Here is a 22,262-nt window from a genome sequence, read left to right as displayed (position 1 = left end):
TACGCACATTCGTAGAAAATAATAATACATATGAAAAGTTCCAATCAGGATTCAGGCCCCACCATAGCACAGAGACAGCGCTGCTTAGAGTTACAAATGACCTCCTATTAACATCCGATCGTGGTGAAATCTCAATCCTTATATTACTAGACCTTAGTGCAGCCTTTGACACAATAGATCACACAATCTTACTCAATAGACTAGAAAACTATGTTGGCATCAGTGGTCAGGCGTTAGCCTGGTTCAGATCGTATCTAACCAATCGATATCACTTTGTTTATGTAAATGAGGAAGAGTCATATCACTCCCCCGTTAAATACGGCATACCTCAGGGATCAGTTCTAGGCCCTATCCTATTCTCGTTATATATGTTACCTCTAGGAGACATTATCAGGAAACATAACATAAGTTTTCACTGCTATGCGGATGATACCCAGCTTTACATCTCGTCGCATCCTAGCGAAACCCACCAGTTTTCTAAGCTAACAGACTGCATTAGTGATATTAGGGACTGGATGGCACAAAACTTTCTTATGCTAAACTCCAATAAAACAGAGATACTTATTATTGAACCGAATCGCTACAAACATAATATGTCAGATTACAAGTTGCCCATAGATGGCTGCACGGTGGTGCCATCTTCCACGGTTAAGAATTTAGGCGTAATGTTCGACAGCAATCTATCTTTTGATAGTCATATCGCCAACATCTGCCGCACAGCATTCTTCCATCTTAGAAATATCTCAAAAATACGCCATATGCTGTCTGCATCAGACGCAGAAAAGCTTATACATGCTTTTATGACCTCTAGAATAGACTATTGTAACTCGTTACTCGGGGGATGCCATGCAAATCAGGTAAACAAGCTACAGCTGGTTCAAAACGCCGCCGCAAGAGTGCTTACTCGATCTAAAAAGTATGACCACATCAGTCCAATTCTGGCATCTTTACACTGGCTACCAGTTAAATATCGTATACAATTTAAAATATTACTAATCACCTACAAAGCCTTAAATGGCCTAGCGCCTTCGTATATTAAAGAACTACTATCAGAATACAATCCATCACGTAAACTGCGCTCACAAAATTCTGGTCACTTAATTATCCCTAGAATATCAAAAGTGTCTAAAGGTGGTAGATCCTTTTCCTACTTAGCCCCTAAGCTCTGGAATGATTTACCAAATAATGTTCGAGTATCAGACACAGTCGATCAATTTAAATCTAAACTTAAGACATTCTTCTTTAACAAAGCATTCACATAAAATGTCCAGTAAATGTACATTTCCCGCAGTAGTTAGTTTGTCTAGAACAAAGCACTCACATACCTCATATGGGTAATATACTATTGCCGCAATAGTTAGCCTGTCTGGAACCGAGCCGACTTGAACCACTATAATGTTTGACACTTGCATTGCATGTGAACGGCCCCTACGCTAATAGAATTCTGTTTTTCTCTCCCTGTCTCGTCCTCAACCACGAGGACCATGAGACAAACAGACCCAGTTCCGGTTGCTGTGAAGATCATTGCATCACTGATCCACTGGCTGTCCTTCAACATGATGACCAGCCGATGCCCGACCAACGACCACCGGCTAAACCAGTTTAATTCGCTTACCCGCCTCCTATCCCTACCGTTTCTATATATATATAAATATATATTAATTCCTCCCAAGGGTTTTTGTCCTTCTAGGACTTTTTCCCATTGGGTTTTTTTTTTCCTAGAGGGTTTTTAATCCCAGGGAGAGTCAGCCAACTTTGGCTTAACTTAGCACTTTACTGTATACGTTGCATTACGATTATGCTCGCTTGTACGGTTTAACCGCTTTCTCTACTTCTTATATTATCTATTGATTTTCTGTGTTCTCCTCTACATCTTCTCATGTAAAGCTGCTTTGCAACAATTAACACTTGTGAAAAGCGCTATATAAATAAAATTGAATTGAATTGAATTGAATAGCAGCCGAAAATAGTCACCTTAGTATCTTTCAATAGCAAGGGACTATTTTCGGGCAGTGCTGCAGCCATGTTACAGCAGCAAAGTCATTGATTATTACGCCAGAATGAGAGTATAGTTCCTAGCCATATCTGCCTAGAAAATCGCAACTTTTAATTTTCAATGTAGACTCAATCTAACATTAAGTGCATCTCTTCAAGTCAAATACTCATAGTATTTATTAAGGTGTATTTTGAAAGTAAAAACGTTGGCACTTACTGTACTATAAACTTCAAACAAATGCATGCTTTTTATATTTCAAGAAGAGTTTACTAATCTTTTGCTGTTTTTGTGCTGTAGCACTTCATTAAATTAATATTCTGGGTTTATTACAAAATACTACGGTGCATAACCTTGACTCATCCCTCACAATTAATACAAGAGCTTTAACAAGCTGTTCAATGTGCGCTGCTTAAAAGCACCAAATACTTTCATCCTACGTGTATTACTGTAAATGACAATCTAGTTTGTTTTTACATACTGAGGGACGATTTGTAATTATTGTTAATTATCTGTGTTTTCGACTGTGAACAGCCTCCCAGCCTGATTTTAGCTGGTTAAGCTGGTGTAGCAGACTGGTTTTAGAGGGGTTTGGGACACTTTTATTTGCTGACCCACCAGCTAAAATTAGGTGACCCAACAGCTTGACCAGGCAGGAAGACCAGCGTGACCAGTTTTGCCAGGCTAGGAGGACCATGCAGCTACTTCCATTTTTAACCAGCTTAGCCAAGCTTCCAGCCCGGTCAATCTGGTTTTAGCTGGTGCGTCTAAAACCATTCTACACCATATTAACCAGCTAAAACCAGGCAAGGAGACCAGTCAGTAGCTTGGGAGATGCTCCCAAAAGGCAATGTGTTCAACCCAGAACATATTTAATGTAAAGAACAGAAACTATACCCAATAGATATTCCAAGAAAACCCTGTTAGGTGTATCAAACATAGTAACATGGTAATCTGAAACCATTTGTGGTATCGATTTCCATTGAAGGATACTGTCCGACCTTGGCTTGTGAGAGTGTTGTGTGTAACAGCCTGATCTTTGTCATTATTGTGTACTGTGCGTGCTGATAGCGGTCACTACTGCATCTGTAGTGTCTTTGTTCACCGGACTGTTGTAATGGTGAATTGTGATTTCACAGTCCTAGCAGTTCATTGATAAAGATCTACTCATTCTTTCAGTCTTGGGAGATTTTCTTTGTCACGTCTCTTGTGGTGGAATTGTGTGTACATTGCTGTTAACCTTCACTGAGTCAGTGGGGATTACATAGGTTGGTCTGTATATACTCTAACACACTGCCAGAACATGTGCTATAGATTATATTATGTTTTTTTTTGTTTTAAGAGAATTGCCGATCTTGACTTTACTATAGTTTTCTTGTTTTATGGTTTTCTTGTCACGACAGCTACACTGTACTGTAAAAAGGCTTCTTGCATGCTGGTTGAGTAACTGTAGCTTTTGTGAAAACAATTTGAAAAACCTTTACTACTTGTTCTTTGAAAGAAATTACATTGGTAGATTATATGCAAAACTACCTCATTTTAGCCTTTTACTGTAATTGTTACTGTTACGACCTTAGGATGGTTATATGACCTTGACATTTTCATTATATGTCCCAGACAATTTTTACTTTTTTTAGCATAACGTTTATGCATTTGGCATTGTGTGTGTGTGTGTGTGTGTGTTTGTGTAAATGTGGGTGCCCTCACTCCTGCCATGCATCCATATGTGTGTCTGTTTATTTACAAGTGTTGGAATGTGTGCACGCGCATATGTGTGTGGGTGAATCTAGTGAGAAACAGTGTGTGTAATGCTCAGCTCATTATGTTTCATAGTTCAGTAAATTTTGATGAATAGAGGAGTGCTCCCTTCTCTCAGGACCTGACACATCGGCCATGCTGGGAGCCATCTGCGTGACTGGGCTTCATTCTCATGTGTACTACATCACATGCCTGCACGAGATCATCATCTGTATGTCACAGATAGACACACAAAAACTAACCTGTGTGATACAATAAAAAATAGTGACTTTGTGAAGAAAATACACTTAGCTTACTTTTAATTGTCACATGGGCATGCTGCTCATAATGTTGGTAAAGTCATAAAATAGTTCATGATCATTATCCTTCTTTGACACATACAAGAACCATTTTTGCTTGTATGGTTGCTTTCTGTTTCAAAGAGGGTTTTTTAATAACCAAAATGTATGAAAAAAATGATTCTTCCAAGAACCTTTCACTGAATGGTTCTTTGAGGTACCAAAAATGGTTCTTCTATGGCATCGCTCCACTGTCAGAGAAAAAGGTACCTTCTAAGGTGGTACCCTCAAAGATCATTTTTGTACCTTTATGGGTATATAACACGTTGAAATGTTGTACCTTTTGGGATATTATACCCTAAGAACCTATTGCGGACTTTAAAGGGATAGTTCACTTTAAAATGAAAATTATGTCATCATTTACTCATCCTCATGTTGTTCTAAACCTTTATCGATTTCTTTTTTCTGATGAACACAAAAGAAGATATTTTGAGAAATGATGGTAAACACACATATAGTGTACATTGACTTCTATAGTAGGAAAAAATATTTTGAAAGTATTGTGCTAAATGATATTTTGATAAATGGAAAGCGCACAGTTGATGGTACCCATTAAATTCCATCATATTTTTATATTCCTACTATGGAAGTCAATGGTCACTATCTGCTGTGTGTTTACAATCATTTCTTAAAATATCTTCTTTTGTGTTCATCAGAGAAAAAAATTCATACAGGTTTAAAACAACATGAGGATGAGTAAAGGATTACAGAATTTTCATTTTAAAGTGAACTATCCCTTTAATGCTGCGTTCAGACCAGCCACGGTAGAGGCGTCAAGCGCGAGTGATTTCAATGTTAAGTCAATGTGAAGATGCGTTGACACGCGTCTACAGGTCTCGCGGCGTGAATGAGGCGTTTAACATGGCGCAGTAGACGCGATTCTGCCTCATTCGCGGGTCTAGTATACACGAATGGCGCGAATTGAGCGTTGCTGCGGCAAACGCGCGAGTTGAAAAATTTGAACTTTGTCGTAAAAACGTGCCGCGTTAACCAATCAGGAGCTTGCTCTAGTAGTGAAGTGATTACAGGAAGCGAGCGGAGTCTCAGCGGAGTCGCAGAAGCCCCTCCCATGACGCGAATTTCCGCGTAAATGTCTTGATAACTAGAATTTCACGCGCGGCTTTCACGCCCGAATGAAGCGAGTAAACTCAAAACGTGGCTGGTGTGAACCCACGGTAAGAAACAATTTTCTACCAGTTCAATTTTAGGGGTACAAATCAGTTAAAGGCAGTGTGCGTGATTTTTGAAAAACACTTTGGAAATGGGACTCGGGCTGCCTACCAAAACACACTTGTAGTCAATCAGCAGTAAGATGCTGCTACTAACCAACATCGTTGCCGAGGTTGCGTATGCGTGGGGCGGGTCTATCAAAAGAAGGTCTAGATTCTGTTGGTGTGGGGCGTGCTTGTTTAGGTAATTTCAAATGTCAACATTGGCTTTCAATGATCATGCACCCCACCTTTAACTGTACCTTTAAAGGTACATAATAGATCTTTATGGTACAGTAATGTACCCAAAAGGAACACCATTGTATAATGTTTAGTATACCTGTAAAGGTACAAAACAGAACCTTAGGGTACCAGTCCAGCGACAGAAAAGATACAGTTTTAAACTTTTTTTTCTGACAATGTGTGAAGAACCTTTAAAGCAGCACTTTAAAGTAAGCATCATCTTTTAATTTAAAATAAGAAACTCAACACAAGTTGTTGGGTCTAATATAGTTTACAAAGTTTTCATTTTTAAAGTTAGAGTATGCAATACGATTGACTTTTTCATCTCAAAGGATAAAATAAAGTAGTCCTGATCTAGGGCAAATAAAAAATAAAAAAGCACTGAAACTACGGCCCCTTCATAACATCTTGAGGATTGCAAATCTCTCTGGCCTTTCTGCCGAAATCATTGCTAGATTGCAATATGTTCGAAATTCTGCAATAAGAGTCACCCACACCAAACAATCTGCCCACATCATCCTATCCTCTGTACACTGAACTGGCTGACTGTCTCCTCTCATATCCACTAGAAAATGGTTCTATTAACCTTTAAATGCCTCAATGGCCTTGATCTCAATTAATCTTCTTTAAAAACTTTTCTATAATCACTGAATTACTACTTTATTAAAGGGATAGTTCACCCAAAAATGAACATTTTGTCATTATTTTCTTGCTCTCATGTTGTTACAAACCTGTATAAATTTCTTTGTTCTGATAAACACGACAGGAGATATTTTAAAACCAAACCGTTCGTGAGCCCCATTCACTTCTGTTGTAGGAAACAAGAATACTATGGAAGTGAATGGGGCTTAAGAACAGTTTGGTTACAAACATTCCTCAAAATATCTTCCTTCTTGTTCATCAGAACAAAAACATTTATACAGGTTTGTAACAACATGAGAATGAGTAAATGATGACAGAATTTTCATTTTTGGGTTAACTATCTCTTTAATTTGTTTACATATGATGTTTTCTTATTTAGTTGTACCGTATTTACATTTTATTTTTAATTATATTATGGATTGCTTATATTTAAATAAATTAGAAAATGTGAATAAAACTTAAACTTTCCAGGAAATATAACTATATTCTGATACATGATTGTATATTACTCATAGTGTTGTAAGGATTTAGTCATGTTTCATTACCTTCTGAAACACAACATTGTGTAACACTGGAACATACAGCATGACAAAAAATGATATCATTGTGCTTGTGTGTGACAGGTTTGCACATGTCGATCACATGAGGCTTTAGCTTGCTGTGAGCTAAATTGCTCCTATAGAGATCAGGCAGTTATCTCTGTCATACTATTGTTTTTATCTATATTGTCTCTCTTGGCGGATTCCTGCATTGCAGAATACGACTTTTACAGAGATTTTATCATTTCCACTTTCAGCAGACTCTGGGCAGAGAATCTGATAGCCAAAAGCTCTCAAAAGAGCCTGAAATGATAAATTTCTAACAGCACATTTTAGAAATCAAGAGCTTTTTTTAACTGAAATCTCACAAAATGTTGTCCAGTGTGTTTAACAATTAAATATTTACTATTTATACTACACTATGTTACTGATATTACTATTTGATTTAGGTTAAATTCAAATAAAACCATAAGACTCCACTTCAGTACCTCAGACATTAACGCCTGTGTAAAAAAGCCTCAAGCAAACCCGTCCCAACAGAAATCCCTTACACCTAATGCTCCATACACTAATGCATCTGCTGCGTTCTGGGGCAGCCTGGTACGACTAGATCTGTGTCACGCTTAGGCATCTTAACACTGCCTTTCTTAACACACATATACAAACACACCCCTCAGTGCCTGGTACAGAACATAACAGACCCGGTAACTCCAAGCAGACCACCTCTGCAGCTGAACCGACAGCCTCCACATCTACAACAGGGCGCGCTAGAGGAAACTCGCATATTCCATCATGGTTGCATTTAATGCAGTTATGCATATTCAAGGAAACTGAGAGGTTGTGTAACAGTTGCACAGCTAAAATGTACACTTACGTGCATGCAAACTCTAGCGCTAATGCGATTTCAAACAGATGTGTGCCTTATGTACACCAAGTGCGGTTAAAACAGCTCTCCTGAGAAGAACAAGTGGTGGGCTATTATCTGGCAGCCCATCTTGAGGAACCCTTGAGGAGGAAATTTGCTTTATACTGTGGAGAAGATCTACTCATAATTGTTTAGCTGTTACACTTCTTAATTTATGCAAAATGAAGCATTCAAACAGAGGGAAATGGACTGCAATAATGGGTCCACATGGTGTGCAATATATGCTAAAGAGTCCTGTATATCTGATTTCAGAGCTCAGATGCATGTATATCATATCATACACTATGCATGATGCATTAGTATGTACTGTAACTTTGCAACTAATGCAGTAATATGATACCACTGGGTGTCCAATATATACCATAATCTTATTTATTTTTCATCAGTGTCTTATTTTGGAGCTCAGATGCATGCATATATTCCTTACACATTTATGGAATAAATGCAATATATGCTTCAAAAATTGCATATTGTTAGTTGGATAGGCTTGAAAGTGAAACTGGCCTATATGTCATCGTAAAATGAACATCAATGGACTACCGTAATGTAGAGCAGCCCTTCTGCCAAGCAGCTGTATTAAATCGATGATATCATCACTCTTTTCAGTGCTGCAATACTGTCAGGTCCACATGGTTGCACAAACATTATTGGAAGGTTATACATTGAATAGCTTTAGGGTCCATCATTGCAAATGAACTACAACACTTCTGCCTGGAAATGTTCTGAATGATGCATTAGCATGTACTTTAACTGTACATCGAATGTATTAAAAGAGACCGTGAAACAATTACGTTGCCAACCTAGAGCTGCTGAGGTATTGAAATGAACACTAACAGAGTCACATTACACACAGTTCGCGGCCAAACATGTGTTTGTGTCCACACATTACATTTATATTCAAAGCACATCCTTGAAATGTTACTTATCTCACATCTCTGAGCTTAAAGAGCCAAACGTTAATGAGACTGTGTAATATATATATACACACGCAGATGATGTCAGTAACTGGGCAATGGGCCTAAAAGTGCATTTCATTGTGTAAACATAAGACCTGGGTATAGTGTTTTAAATTTCATAATTTTAAACACACATTAACATAACTAAAACCTGCAAAGGACAAAACTGAGATATAAAAACTAAAAAGCTTTGTGTCCTGTATACCAGAATGATAAGTTAAACAATCAATTACTTTGAATGGACATCAATTTTGTTAAGCTGCTTTCCATGTGGACAACTTACCATTGGCATTTTTCCCACATATTAGATGCTGATAGGGCAAAAGGAGGCCGTACAGCTCTGAATCATTGCTCAGAGCCTGCTCAAATGTCTCCAATGTAAATTTGGGGACCCCGTTATCTTTCTCCACCACCGAGCTATTCAGCACCCGAGTGAAGACCTCACGGAAGAGGCTCTCCATACAGGCGGTCAGGTATATGGCCGCGTGCTCGTGGATGCGCACCGCGACCCGGCTGTCCACCATCCACCTGAAGAACTTCCCCACGGAAAACACCAAGCCGCATCTCTCCGATTTCCCGCGGCTGAATTTATCCTCGGTGCTCATGTTGTACATGGAGAGCGCGCTGAGCGCCGCGGCGATGCAGTTTACCGAGATGGTCCACGACAGGATCATCTTGATGGCACTTTGAATCTCATATTTGGTGCATTTGCCGTAGCGCAAACTGAGCCGCTGCGCTTCCCTGGCGATCCTTACCAGCGCGCGGCTTACGAGCGCGGAGAGCCGCGTCAACAGATCCGCGGACACTGTCCCGAACCTCAACTCTTCCTCCTTGTTGAGCGCGCTCTCCACCTCCCCGAGGCTCCAGGGCACATCCTCAAGCTCGGGAAGTTTCGCACAGTGTCCGGAACACTCCAGGGTCTCGCCGTCTTCGGCCAGGACGGTGTTGACGGTGTCTAGGCTGTTGTGTCGACTGTGCATGGAGTCGGTCAGACGCCAGCTGTGCCCTCCATGCGCATACGAGATGTGCGCCTCGGAGCAGCACAGAGACAAGCTCGATGACCTGAAGGAGTCCGCGGCTCCTCCGTAACCCGAATCCAGCGTCAAATCCTCCAGGGTCCTCACCACGGATTTACCCCTTTTTGCCATCACTACACTTCATATTGTCCATAAGCCTCAAACCTAGGGGAATGTTGGTTTGTGAAGTAGTGCCACTGCTTGACTGTACTATCCGCGATGTTACTGAAGTGACACGGGAGATGGAAGAGTTCCCAAATTGTTGCGTTCACTGAAAATACGCCCACAACTTTAGAGGAGCTGTGGTGTTGTTATGGCACAGGCACTGTAGTGTGTTTGAAGCCGTCGAGGCATCAGTTGGAGGAGGAGCCACACAGTACTGCATCTAATACGCTGATGGGACGATTGCAGTTGGTTTTGAATTTACTGTACATGGTCATTGCGTAATGGCTCTGTGTCATTAGTTGTGTTCATCTGAAGAATATACATTTGTATTAAATACTATTGTATTAGATCATTTCAGTTTATGACACCCTTTAAAATCTAAAGATTTACAGACTTTAAACAGTAAAAGTCAGATATCTAGAATTCCTGTTGAGAAACTTTTATATAAAGTAACTGTTTCAATAGAAAGAGAATTGTGATGCTAAAAATGTCCTCACAATGCCACAGAATAACCATTTTTGTTCCCCTCACATAACTTTTCATAATTTGTTGAATAAAAGTTCTTTGGTCATTAAAAGGTCTTTGTGGAACCATACAGCCTGACAAGGAACCTTTTAGGAATAGTCATATTTGAAAGGTGTCCTGAATGAAAACAAACTCTTGATCTAGTGGTCTTAAGCAGCCCAAACACAGATAGACTTTATACTACTAGTAGTCAGCATGCATGAAACTACTTCAATCCAGTAAGACCTAACAGGCCGGCATGTTTGAGGACAAAAAGCAAGGGATCGAATGAACACCTGCCTTCTTCCACATTCTCCCTTTCAGATGGAGCTCAGAGTAACGAGATTCCTGTTCATTAATAATGAAGAGTATGCATAATATAGCAGTGGTCTTGAATGGAGGGTTTTTGTGAACTCAAAGGTCATATGGTTTTCAATACAAAATAAAGAGAAAAGCCAAAAGCTTATATGTTTGTCCTACTAGTTTTGAAGTTTTAACTAACACAGCTGGTATTTCTTAAAGAATATCACAATAAAAAGCAACCTAATGCCATGAGAAGTTAGGGGTACGTTTGAAGATTGAATATTACTGTACTGTACATCGTGATTGTATCATAAGCAAATAAAAATTCATAAACCTTTCCAACCAAAAGTACACTTTAATATTCAAGTGTAATTATCCTTATTGTTTTCTACTGAAGGGACTATGTTTTACTCAATAGTGACCTCTTGGGACAGCAAGCTTTCAGGGCATAACAGTTTTTGCCAGTAACAGTAACATATTTTTGTTACCTTTTATTAAACCTGACACGTTATTAAATTATTTTTTTATAAATAGTTTATTATTAATAAAAATAAATAAGTATTAACTAGACCAATCAATATTCCGAACATGCCTTCTGAATGTAACGTATTGCCGTAGTAGACTGCCATCTAGTGTTTATCTAAAGTAATTTCAAACATAACGTCGCTTGTAAGTTCTGTTTCCAAATAGCAATATCATACATTATTCACACGTGTCCGTGGCATTACAAACAACAATATTTCGCCAAAAGTGGTTAAAGGGTTGGGCTACATCAAATAAGCTGGTATTTAGTTAATATTACAGTCATTTTCTTTTCTTTTCTTTATAGTAATAATTTATGTTTATTTAAAATGTATCATTAATGTGGGATACATGTTATGCTGGAATACATGAAGGGAATACAATGGTGATTATAATGTATCAGTGATGATCAAAAATTTTATAAAATGCAAATGATAAATTTTTTTACAGTCATTTCCAGGATAAATGCTTAAAAAGGGCATTGGCATATCCTAAATATCAATACTTCACATTTTCATTATCAGCGTTCAAGAATTAACTGATTTTATATAAAAGGGCCCACAAGGTGGCACAATTTCGCGTATGCCCAAGGGTCGCACGATTAAACGTACGTGGGACGATGTGGAAAATGCGAAAATCATAGCCGTGTACCTTTTCGTACGCAGATCAGTGGCCGGTTGCATAAACATAGCTGTGACGTTAAGACTGTGTCTTAAGTATGATTCTGACTAACTAGCAATTAGTTAGGGCTAATCAGTCTTATTGTTTGGATTTAAATTAGACCAATCTACCTTTCTATGTAACATACTTAAAACAGTTATGATCAGTCTTGAAGAAAAAAATTCATGACTAACTTTTAAAGCTAGTCTTAAAGTTTTATGCAACCGGCCACTGAACTCTAAACTTTAGAAGGACTTGCGCAAAAGCGTCTTGTTCTGTGGCTGATTAAAATATTGCTGAAAAGCAATGAAAACAATATGTTGTTATTTTAACTATTAATGCAGCATCCAAGTTTTCCCAAAGCGCAAAAAGCAAACACAGAACTTGATAGTCAAATACGTGGGAAAATCTAACCAATCAGTTAGTAGATGCCAGTTGCGTCCGCGTGTCTACGTATGGCAGTGGTTCACAGCACACGCGATGAATAAAAAAAAAGAATTAAAATTGACATTCAGCTAAAGGACAACAATCACGGAAAAATTCGCCTCTAAACGACCCTTGTAACGTAACTTAGATGGTTTAGGTGAAAACGCGCAATTAATCTATTTAGAGAACAGTTAAACGATTTTGTTTTCTTTTCGCATCTTGACGGTTCGCGTGCTCGCTTTGTTGAGGTTTTCCATTCCAGTGCGCGTGCTGTGATCTGTCAGTTGTTGCGCTGTGTGTTTGGTTTTTATTTCTTCTGCATTTTTTTTCTACTCTATTCAGCAGTCACAGAAGATCCTGCTTCATCATGGGGAAAGGCTGAAAATAGGTCACCGGGATATTTTCGCTGCCTTTGTGGATCTGGGATCTAACTTCATGCATTGGTGCTTCTGGATTTGACGGGTTTGCGAATCCTTGAAACGTCTGCGCTCTTAGGAGGGGACACTGGGAGTAATGGTGGTCAACACTGTCCACTGGTTTAGAAAGGGCTTACGCTTCCATGACAACCCAGCACTGGGAGAATCAATAACTAAAGCAGACACCCTGAGATGTGTTTACATACTGGACCCATGGTTTGCTGGATGGATCACCAAACGTGGGAATCAGCAGGTGGAGGTAAGTTGCAATTGAAACATAGTAACACGTGCGCGCATAACACCTGCATTGAGTGAGGGTGGTATGCAAATTGTACTACACTATCCATACTTAATAATAACTTTGGTAACTTACATTTAGGTGATGATGACAGTTACATGTTTTGAATATGTACTACAGGTGTTGACAGGTTGAATATCAATAGATTTGTATGTAATCCATGTCCATGCTATTAAAATAAGTAAGTATGTATTTAAAGTGTAAGAAACTTTTAAATTTGCCTCAATTTGATTGAACTCTCATTTCTCTGATGTTTACTCTCTTACATCAGTGCTTTTTAATCAGGGGTCCCGGGCCCACTGGGGTCTCAACAAATTTCCAAGAGGGCCTCAAGATTACTTAAAATAATTAAAACAAAACAAGCTTTAAATAAGCTGAAATAACTAAAAATCAATGTATTTCTTAGTGTTTGGGTTTTTTATGTTCTTTCCAAAAAATCTTTCCCAAATTCTAGAATATTTTATTGGAGTTTCTTTTGGGGGTGGGTATAAATTGTGAGTGGTTTTGCAGTGATTTAAAGGGGACATTTCACAAGAGTTTTTTATGATGTAAAATAAATCTTTGGTACGTATCTGAAGTTCTAGCTCAAAATATCACATAGATAATCTATTATAGCATGTTAAAATTGCCCTTTTGTAGGTGTGAGCAAAAATGTGTAATTTTTGGGTGTGTCCCTTTAAATGCAAATTAGCCAATCTTTGCACTAAATGTCAATGTCGTGATTGGAAAGTGCAGATTAAGGGGCGGTATTATCCGCTTCTGACATCACAAGGGGCTATGATATGCCTGCTTTAAAGGCTTAAACTTTTTTTGCATTTGTTAGATGAATAAATATAAAGGTGGCATTACTATAGACCTTTGTCAAGGTGGTGGATGGGTGAATCTGCATTGTAAAGTACAGTGTGTTCAGAATGTGTCTGGCTGTCTGTGTGGTGGGACATCCTTGAACCCTCATCCCTACAGCTGTGTAATGATGTAACAGCTCAGCCGCTATACTTTTCCTCTCCCTAGTGCAGGACATGAAGAACTAGGTCAGTGTGTCGGTAGATATTGCCTAATTTTTCCTTTCAGCTGCAATGACCTACTTTTTTCTGCTTCAAGACATCCACTTGCCTAGACCACCGCCCCTCTTAGTTGTTTCTGTAGATATTAAACATTCATGGCCAACCCACACAGAGGCTTTTTTGACAGGTCACTTGTTGTTTAGGTTGTCCTCAAATGCCCTGACTTAAAGGAATCTGGGTATGCTGTTATTAAGTCAGAGATTCCCAGCCGATGTCCTAATGTCTTTAAAATACATGCTTTATATGCAGATCATTTTAAAAGTGTAAAAAGTTGTGCCCTGTTTCATACTCACCTTGATCTAGAACGACTGCAGGGATCAGACAGGATCTTGAAAAAGGTTTGCAGACATGCTAAACTCGGTGTGGTTCTGCGGAGATGTTTCTACAAAAAAGACCTCTAGGCACAAATCTAGCACAGACAGGATTTAAACCTTATTATTATACTAATGTTTAGTCCATCCAACTAAAATCATGCAGCGCTTTCATCTGTACTGTTTCAATGTTTTAAAAACAAAGCACACTGCATAGTAGGGATGGGCATTCGATTAAATTTTTTTAGTCGATTGTCGGGAGAATTAACGATCGACTATCGATTAATCATTAATATTTTTATAATAAAAATAATTATTTAACTTTTATAATAAAAAATGTTAAATACAAAAATACAGCATGTTTTCCTCCATGAGACCTTTATTACAAGATCAACTTGTGGCAAACAGTTAAACTACATTTAGTTAGACAAACGGAACATATATGCGCTTGAATATGCGGTGCTCTAAAGCAGTGGAACCTGCAGCTGCGAGCCGCATTCTTAAAAAGAGACCTCATTTGTTCCCAAAAAATCATGACCTCTTCATGATTCTTTTTTTGCAATCAAAACGGAAGGTCACAGATAACGGAGTATGGTGTCAAATATTGCACCCTGGTGGTAAAATGTTGAATTGCTGCCACACAGTGAAATTCATTTAATTGCTTCAAGACACACGCTATGCTAGGCAACGCAACCTGCATTAGATAAAAAAAGTATTCGATTAATCAATAACAAATTAACGTAATCGACTAAATTCTTAACGATCAATTATCGATCGTCGATTAATCATGCCCATCCCTACTGCATAGGATACTAGTACATACCATGATGCAGTGCTGCTTGAAGATGGATGTATAGATAGATGGTAAGGCTATGTGTGATATTGAAGAAAAATGCGATGACATGCTAAATAATATGCTATGTGATATCCCTTACATAAATTGTATTATACATTTTTTGAAAACAAATAAATAACCAACATATTTCTTAGAAAAGGAAGAATCACAACAACAAAAATAAAATAATATCACAGCTGTCATGCACAATTGCAACTTACATCTGCATGCCAGATTCTGTATTATCTGCATCGACATAAAGCTTATATACTATACTTTTTCAAGTATTCAAATTAAATTGCTCATTTATTGCAGACCTACTATATACATATAGCAATAATTTGATACTTTCAGTATGTTGCACACCCCTGATAGAATGCAAACCTGTCTGATTTTTTACCTTTAGTTTTAACCTAAATCCTTTTGTTGTCATTTTTTCAGGAATTGCTGAGAGTCACAATAAAATAAATATTAAAATATTAATATTAGAATAAAACAGTGTGCCCACTGTGCCAATGTATCCAATGTATATGAATTTGGTCGACGTACAGACCCTAATGGAGACTTTATAAGGTTCGACCCTTGCATACAGTATATATAACTACAATTTAAAATGTTTAAAAGTTCTTTCCTCTTTCAAAACAATACATTTTATTAATACAGTTTTTTTCTTACAGACGCTATTTGCCCATATTGAAAGGCTTCCCTTTAAAATTCATCTATGACCTTTGGTTTCAGAAAGTCGCCAAGTGTATAATTGGAGTGCACTATCCCAAACCCATGATCAATCATGCGGAGGCCAGCAGAATCAACATAGAGCGAATGAAACAGATCTACCAGCAACTGTCCTGTTACCAGGGTCTTGGTAAGAAAATGCTGTGGTATTAAAGAGGTACTCATGCATTTCCAATTTTTTTTAAATTTAACTTCTGCAATAAAAGTCACTCAAGCAATGTTTATGAATAAGAATATCACGAATTCTTAAAGTTGGACTGCTTGGGGTACTCTGTGAGATTATAGGTTTTAACTGATCTTCTTATATTGCTTCTCAGGGCTTCTTCGACTGTTCCTTCCAACACAAGCAATAACGGTGATGGAACAGTTTCGGGAGTAGGACCTTCCTCAGAAGATAACACGAAAGAGAGCACTGTTATAACAGGTACACATGCACGAATATACTCCACTTAATATAAAATAAAGATGCCACTGATAACACTGAAGAGTATTTTTCTCGTTTATCAAATTGTAATATTATGGAGTAATTCATAACTGATTTAATAAGAGCGTTTACACAATTATTTAAAAAATTAAGTTTAGCTGAAGTTATTTCAACTTTATTTTTATAAGTCATAGCAACTCCTTCCTAGTCAAGAAAGTTGAAAGTTAAACTTAAAAAAAAAAGTTTTTAAAGCTCACATAACACACGCATTTTCTGCATTTCTGATGTTAATCTGAATTACCTATAGAGTAGTATTACATCCTTTTTTATCTCCGAAGAGTCTTCATTTTAAAGGGATAGTTCGGCCAAAAACGATACCAAACCCATGATCCACTCACCCCCAAGCCGTCCGAGCCGCACACGTCCATCGCCCCCCAGACAAACACATCCTCGGACATTTCAGAAAACATTTTAGATCTTTCAGCTAATCAAATGCAATGCCACGGGGTCCAGCAACAGTCCACGACCCTCAAGTCCAAAAAAGTGCGTCCATCCCTCACAAATCAAATCCAAACGGCTCCAGGATTATAAACAAAGGTCTTCTGAGGGTAATCCGTGCGGTGTTGTTGTAGAAATTTCCATATTTAAAATTTTATTAACATAATTGGCTGCCTTGCGGTAGCGCCGCCATCTTGGACTCAGGAGAGAGTATTAGCGTAGTGTACGCACTTTTCTTAGTGACGTATGACAAATTCGGAGGGCGGGGGGACAGAGCAGCAGCAGAGAAACCACTGTACGCTCCGTAAGCGCTCATCCTGAATGCGGATGAGCGTAAGATGGCGGCGCTACCGGAAGGTGGTTAATTACGTTAATAAAATTTTGGAATGACATCAGTACTGATTTTTTTTTATTACCAATCACAAAATTTGTTGTTATTCTATACAGATGGTGGTTTGGTTGGACAGCTACACAAACTGTCACAAAGAGGTGAGTTCTGTATCATGCAGCACGAAATTTCATAAAGAATGAATTGATGGCTTAAATTCTACAATGCTGTCTATAATCCTAAGCATAAAATGTTTTATTTTAGGATTATTAATCTTGCTTATATTTAAACATGGTCGATGATCGTATAATCATGTTTGCGGAGTCTGTGCTGTAACACTTTTAATTATGACATTGTGTTTTCAGAAAGAGGGAGTATTTTGAAACGACATATTGAAGACCAAACATCAGGCAGTGCTTCAAAGATTCAGAGGCAGGACAGTACCTAAAAATCCACATGTATTAAGCCGCATATATTTCAAACATTCAAATGTTAATTTTCTGTTTTATAAACAGAGACCGTAAATGAAAAATCTATATCAGGGGTCTCCAACCTTTTTTGTGAGCAAGTGCTACCACAGTGGATAAAACAATCTGGAGGGCCTCTTTTTTTTGATATAGTCTACTCAAAGCTTTCTTGTTTTACTTGTTTTAATATGTTTTATCATTGCTTAAAATGTTAACATGCATAAAAGAAGCCAAGCTAATGTAAAAATATGTAATAAATACATTTTAAAATTGAGGCTATTAATGGAATGTGCTTTGGCGGGCAACTCACAGACTCATGCGGGCAACCTGGTGCCTATGGGCACCATAGTGGAGACCACTGATCAAAATGTCTAGATTTACAGATTTTATAGTTTTTTTTAATAAAGTAACTCTATCATTATGGCATGTGACTTATAAGCACAAATGGATTTGTTTGAACTGTAAAAAAATTCAAGACTTACTGTATATAAGTGTCTACTAAGTAACCCACTCTGCAAACTATTGTATATAATTTTATTTAGCTTTTTTGCAGACTTGTAAGCTGTTATATTTTTGATATGAGTAACACAGTATGTTTTTTAATTATTGTCATGAGTTCTTTATAAATCACCATTAATAAACTTGATAGGCCTATTAAAAATTTGCAGCAAAATTATTTGGGTTCCTGTACTATGTAAAATCCTAAAGACATTTGGTCATGTAGACCAGTGGGTTGGGCAAAGTAACTTGGCTTTTGTGGTGAATAACACAAAAAAAACCTGTTAAGCCATTGAATAATTAACAATGACAATTGTATTAATATGTAATCATAAGCTATTGGGGGTTCTGGTCTGGATTAATAAAAAAGTTTGGGAACCCACTGTGAAAGCCATCACATTTTGTAAATTCATATAGCCTACATTACAAAAGTCTTAAGCACACCAGATGATACACCAAAAGTGTTTTATTTTAATTGTTTATTTTTTTCGACATTTGCACCTAACCCAATCAGGAAATGTATGGTTGGAAACTTACAGAAACTATTTAAAATGTAAATAAGAGCTCTTCTGAAAAGAGTCACACCCACTGAACGTAGGTAGGGTCAGCCACATAGCCTTCATACCGCGCTGCGCAGACTGATCAGCAAAATACCGCGAGAGCGATTCCAAATCAGTGCTTTCGAATTACTCTCGCGGGAATTTGATGGTAAACACCGGTCGGTCTACGCAGTGATAAATGAAACCGAACACACTAGTAGAAACCCTTTCATAACAGGGAGGATATCGAAATGCGCGTAACTTACGCAACACCAAAAAAAGGTGGTCAGTTTGTATCAAAATAAGATACAATGTGACTAGTAAACTCGTAAATAATGGACATCGATAAGGAAATGCGAAAACCCGTCCGGCTCATCGCGGCTGCATGCAGGAACATGGGCATAGGAAAGAACGGACGGATTCCGTGGAATCTCGCGTAAGAGATGCATCATCATGTATTATCATTATAAAGATTTAATGTAATCGTTGTATTTTCAAAGTTATGTTAGACATTAACTTTTTTAGACATGAATGAATCGTTTGCTTCCATCACCAGTTGCGTTTTAAATCTATAGCCTATTTAAAGCGCCTCTTTTTTTTCAAATCATTATTTAAAGCACATCAACTCCACACCACCACAATTTATACCAAATAAAATATTTTAGAGCTTGGCATATCTGGAAAATGTACATTCCCTGATGAAAAATACTGTAGTATGCTTTATTATTTACCATAGTTAATTTGCAATATACTATAGTATTATGCTATTATTGCAGTATATACTATAGTTATGCTTTGTTAATGTGTACTATTGTATATATTGTATATATTTTTGAATGTGGGTTCGGTATAAAATGTCTTGATGTTTAGTAGTTTTACCATATTTTAATTCTTGTTTTGTTGTATTTTTAATTATTGAATTGTTTCAAGTCACATTGAGTCCCCAATTTGGATGTCTTTTTGGGACCCCGGTGGGCCTCGGTCCCTGGTTAAAGAAGCACTGATCTTAAAGAGTTTTTGTGGCATTTTACCAAAGTAAACAATCCACAATGTAAGTTTAGATCTAATATTGGATTGACCTTTGGACATGAAATGAATGTCAGCAGGGTTTATTGAGACGGGTGTAAAGATCAAGCCCCCCAGCCCCGCCCCTTTGAGATAACAGATAACAAAGATGAAAAGAATTTAAGAGAGAAAGTGTAGCACTACTGAATGCATGCTTTACTGCATATCTTTCTGAGATGGAAAATAGATGGGGTAATAGGCTTTTGGGGGAAAATCAATTAGAAGTTAATGGGGCAGTTTAGATTAATCCAGCCCTGTTTAATATTCAGACATTTAAGTTGTTTTTACAAACATACCTTACAAAAACACATTGCTGCTGTGCATCTTGTGACAAAACACTGATAATTGCACCATGATGTTTTATCTTAATCCATTTCATATTTATCTTGCTGCTAAAAATATTGTGTTGGTAAAGTTGTTCAGTCATACACATTAAACCAGAATAAGAGGAATGTAGCCTCATTTACTTTAGTGCTAAACACATGAAAGATTTTTATTATGCAGTTCAAATCAAATTTTGCCCACCATGAAAACGAATTAGGCTAATAATATCTTAATGGGATGAGGAGACAAACCGTATTTGTCATGTGCTTATGTTGTCCACAGGAATGAATTCCAGTTTTTTCAAGATACAGTTACCTCTGTGTCAACACCTGGTAAGTGGTTGAAGATTAAAAATGGTTAAGCTTATCTTATCTCATCTTAATTGATATTATAGTTAACAGTGATATTTTGACAATATGAAGAGAAATAAATGAAGAACCATAAGAAAAATTATAACTGTGTTTTTCTGATGCACCCCAGAGAAGAAGAATCTGCTTGTTTTTGGACGAGGCTCCTGGTTGTCCTGTCCTGAGACGTTTTTTCCTTTTGCCAATTGCCTTAATGTGGTATTGAGCAAAAAACTACTGTAAGCATATTTAGTTATACAGGATTCGCTTATGATGGTTAAATATTGAAACTGATGCAGAAAGGCTTTTAAAATCTCATATATTTATTGTTTTATACATAATATTCACAGCACAGTGCCTACACACGCCCACTATCTGTGTAAAGATTTTGAGTCGGCAATTCGTCTGGCCATTGAACCTCCTTTATGTCACATAGTGGAGACCATCTGGATTTTGGGGGGTTCAGCAGTATACAAGGTGGGATGGCCCCCAAAATCATTTGATTATATTTAAACCTTTAAATACTTATGAATCTTCATGTGTTGTTTGGAACACAAACTAAATTTTGAAGAACTGAGAGAGTAAATAATGTAGAAAATTTGGGGATTTCTTTTAAATAAAATAACACATTTCTACTGAAGAAATTTAGATTTTGATACACATTTACTTCTTTTATCAGGAAAGTCTTGAGCATCCATGGTGTGATCTTATTTATCTGACCGACATTATGGCTGAATTCGACTGTGATGTCTTTTTCCCGGAATTCGATCGCAATGTTTTCAGAAAACAAAAAAGGTGAGATTATCCTGTGATCCATTTGTAGATAAACAAGTTCAATGCTAAAATTAATATCAATTTCATTACACCATTTGCAATGTATTGTCTTATTAATTGTTGTTTTTTCCTTTAACAAGTTTCCTTGGAGTACCGGATGAAATTCATGAAGAAAATGGTATAAAATTTCAATTTCAAGTCTTCAAGAAGGAAGCCTAAGATTACAACAAAAAGAAGACGGTTCAAAACTCTGTCAAACATGACAGATGAAGTAGATGTTTACATAACCTTATATGTCTTTCTATCAAACATCAGCATCCTGAATTTAGCACTATTGCACAGAAAACACAAAGCCAAAAAACTCGTTGCGGTAATTCATCGTCATCCAAATAACCGTTTCAATTATATGCACCCTTTCATTTTTTGTTGCATCACCATTGCTCAAATATTACATAAGGAATCACAGCAGATGGACAGTTCTGATGATGATGAATGCCACTCCACTCATAATGAAAGATGCAATGGTTTCTGACCACTCACCAGATTTACTGTTACTCATATCACCCTGTCACCATGGTGACACACGTATGATGACTCAAACCAGATCAGAGGGATGAGACACAAGGTTCATGTATAAACTGGTTATATATACCATCTGCTGTGTGAACTCAGTGACTTACTACATTCAGTATTATTATTTAAAACCCAAAATTCTGGAATGCCGCCAAACATTGTGTGTTTCAGGTGTGCATATTTTGTCATTCTAATATTGTATAAGCCATACACTACTAAGTTTTTGTGTAATTTGATGCTATATTAAAGTTCTTTTCTAATTCATTTTACAATTGGTTTAAGTCTTATTGTATAGCTCACTGATAGCATTGCATTAGGTCATAGGTTCAACCCAGAAAACACACATGCTCATAAAAAAGGCCATACCTTGTAAGGCAATTTTATAGTTGCTTAGATGAAAAGTGTCTGCCAAATGCATATATGTAAATTTCAAGTGTGAACAAACATATCACATATATTTCCAGGACATTTGTGAGTGAATGATTTTTCTTCCACTAGATGGTGCCAACAGCTAAGATGATCTGCAATGGTAAAAATTTGTCTACAGACTAGGTCTAGCCCTCCTCTA

General features: G+C 37.4%; 3 protein-coding genes and 1 non-coding gene across 6 annotated transcripts in view; 3 read left to right on the top strand and 1 right to left on the bottom strand.

The window, feature by feature from the left end:
• Positions 1-9,945, bottom strand: part of btbd11b (BTB (POZ) domain containing 11b) — an 82,161-nt gene extending 72,216 nt beyond the window's left edge. For 2 of the 3 annotated variants that reach the window (XM_055174134.2, XM_055174135.2), the window contains exon 1: positions 8,886-9,945. In XM_055174134.2, the coding sequence (XP_055030109.2) occupies positions 8,886-9,750 (865 nt within the window). In that variant the 5' untranslated portion in view covers positions 9,751-9,945. The remainder of the gene's footprint in view (positions 1-8,885) is intronic. The other variant, XM_073853676.1, reaches the window with a different exon arrangement.
• Positions 9,946-12,007: 2,062 nt separating this feature from the next.
• cry1b (cryptochrome circadian regulator 1b) lies at positions 12,008-16,019 on the top strand. The gene is made up of 2 exons (XM_073853675.1): positions 12,008-12,873; positions 15,861-16,019. Exons 1-2 carry the CDS (start codon positions 12,712-12,714, stop codon positions 16,008-16,010), a joined length of 312 nt encoding a protein of 103 aa, XP_073709776.1. The 5' UTR covers positions 12,008-12,711; the 3' UTR covers positions 16,011-16,019.
• An 86-nt stretch (positions 16,020-16,105) lies between these two features.
• LOC129419804 (uncharacterized) lies at positions 16,106-17,660 on the top strand. Its single transcript, XR_012357820.1, has 3 exons — positions 16,106-16,281; positions 17,227-17,268; positions 17,473-17,660. It is a non-coding gene; the product is annotated as an uncharacterized protein (transcript).
• Positions 17,661-18,804: 1,144 nt separating this feature from the next.
• Positions 18,805-21,966, top strand: LOC129419706 (dihydrofolate reductase). The gene is made up of 6 exons (XM_055174875.2): positions 18,805-19,047; positions 20,283-20,332; positions 20,481-20,586; positions 20,698-20,824; positions 21,027-21,142; positions 21,262-21,966. The coding sequence occupies exons 1-6, from the start codon at positions 18,947-18,949 to the stop codon at positions 21,338-21,340; spliced, it is 579 nt and encodes a 192-aa protein (XP_055030850.2). The 5' UTR covers positions 18,805-18,946; the 3' UTR covers positions 21,341-21,966.
• The last annotated feature ends 296 nt before the right edge of the window (positions 21,967-22,262 follow it).

The sequence above is a fragment of the Misgurnus anguillicaudatus genome, chromosome 15 (genome assembly GCF_027580225.2).
Source record: "Misgurnus anguillicaudatus chromosome 15, ASM2758022v2, whole genome shotgun sequence".
NCBI lineage: Eukaryota > Metazoa > Chordata > Actinopteri > Cypriniformes > Cobitidae > Misgurnus > Misgurnus anguillicaudatus.
The sequence above is the reverse complement of the archived record's forward strand: the minus strand, read 5'-3'. Positions and strand labels throughout refer to the sequence as shown.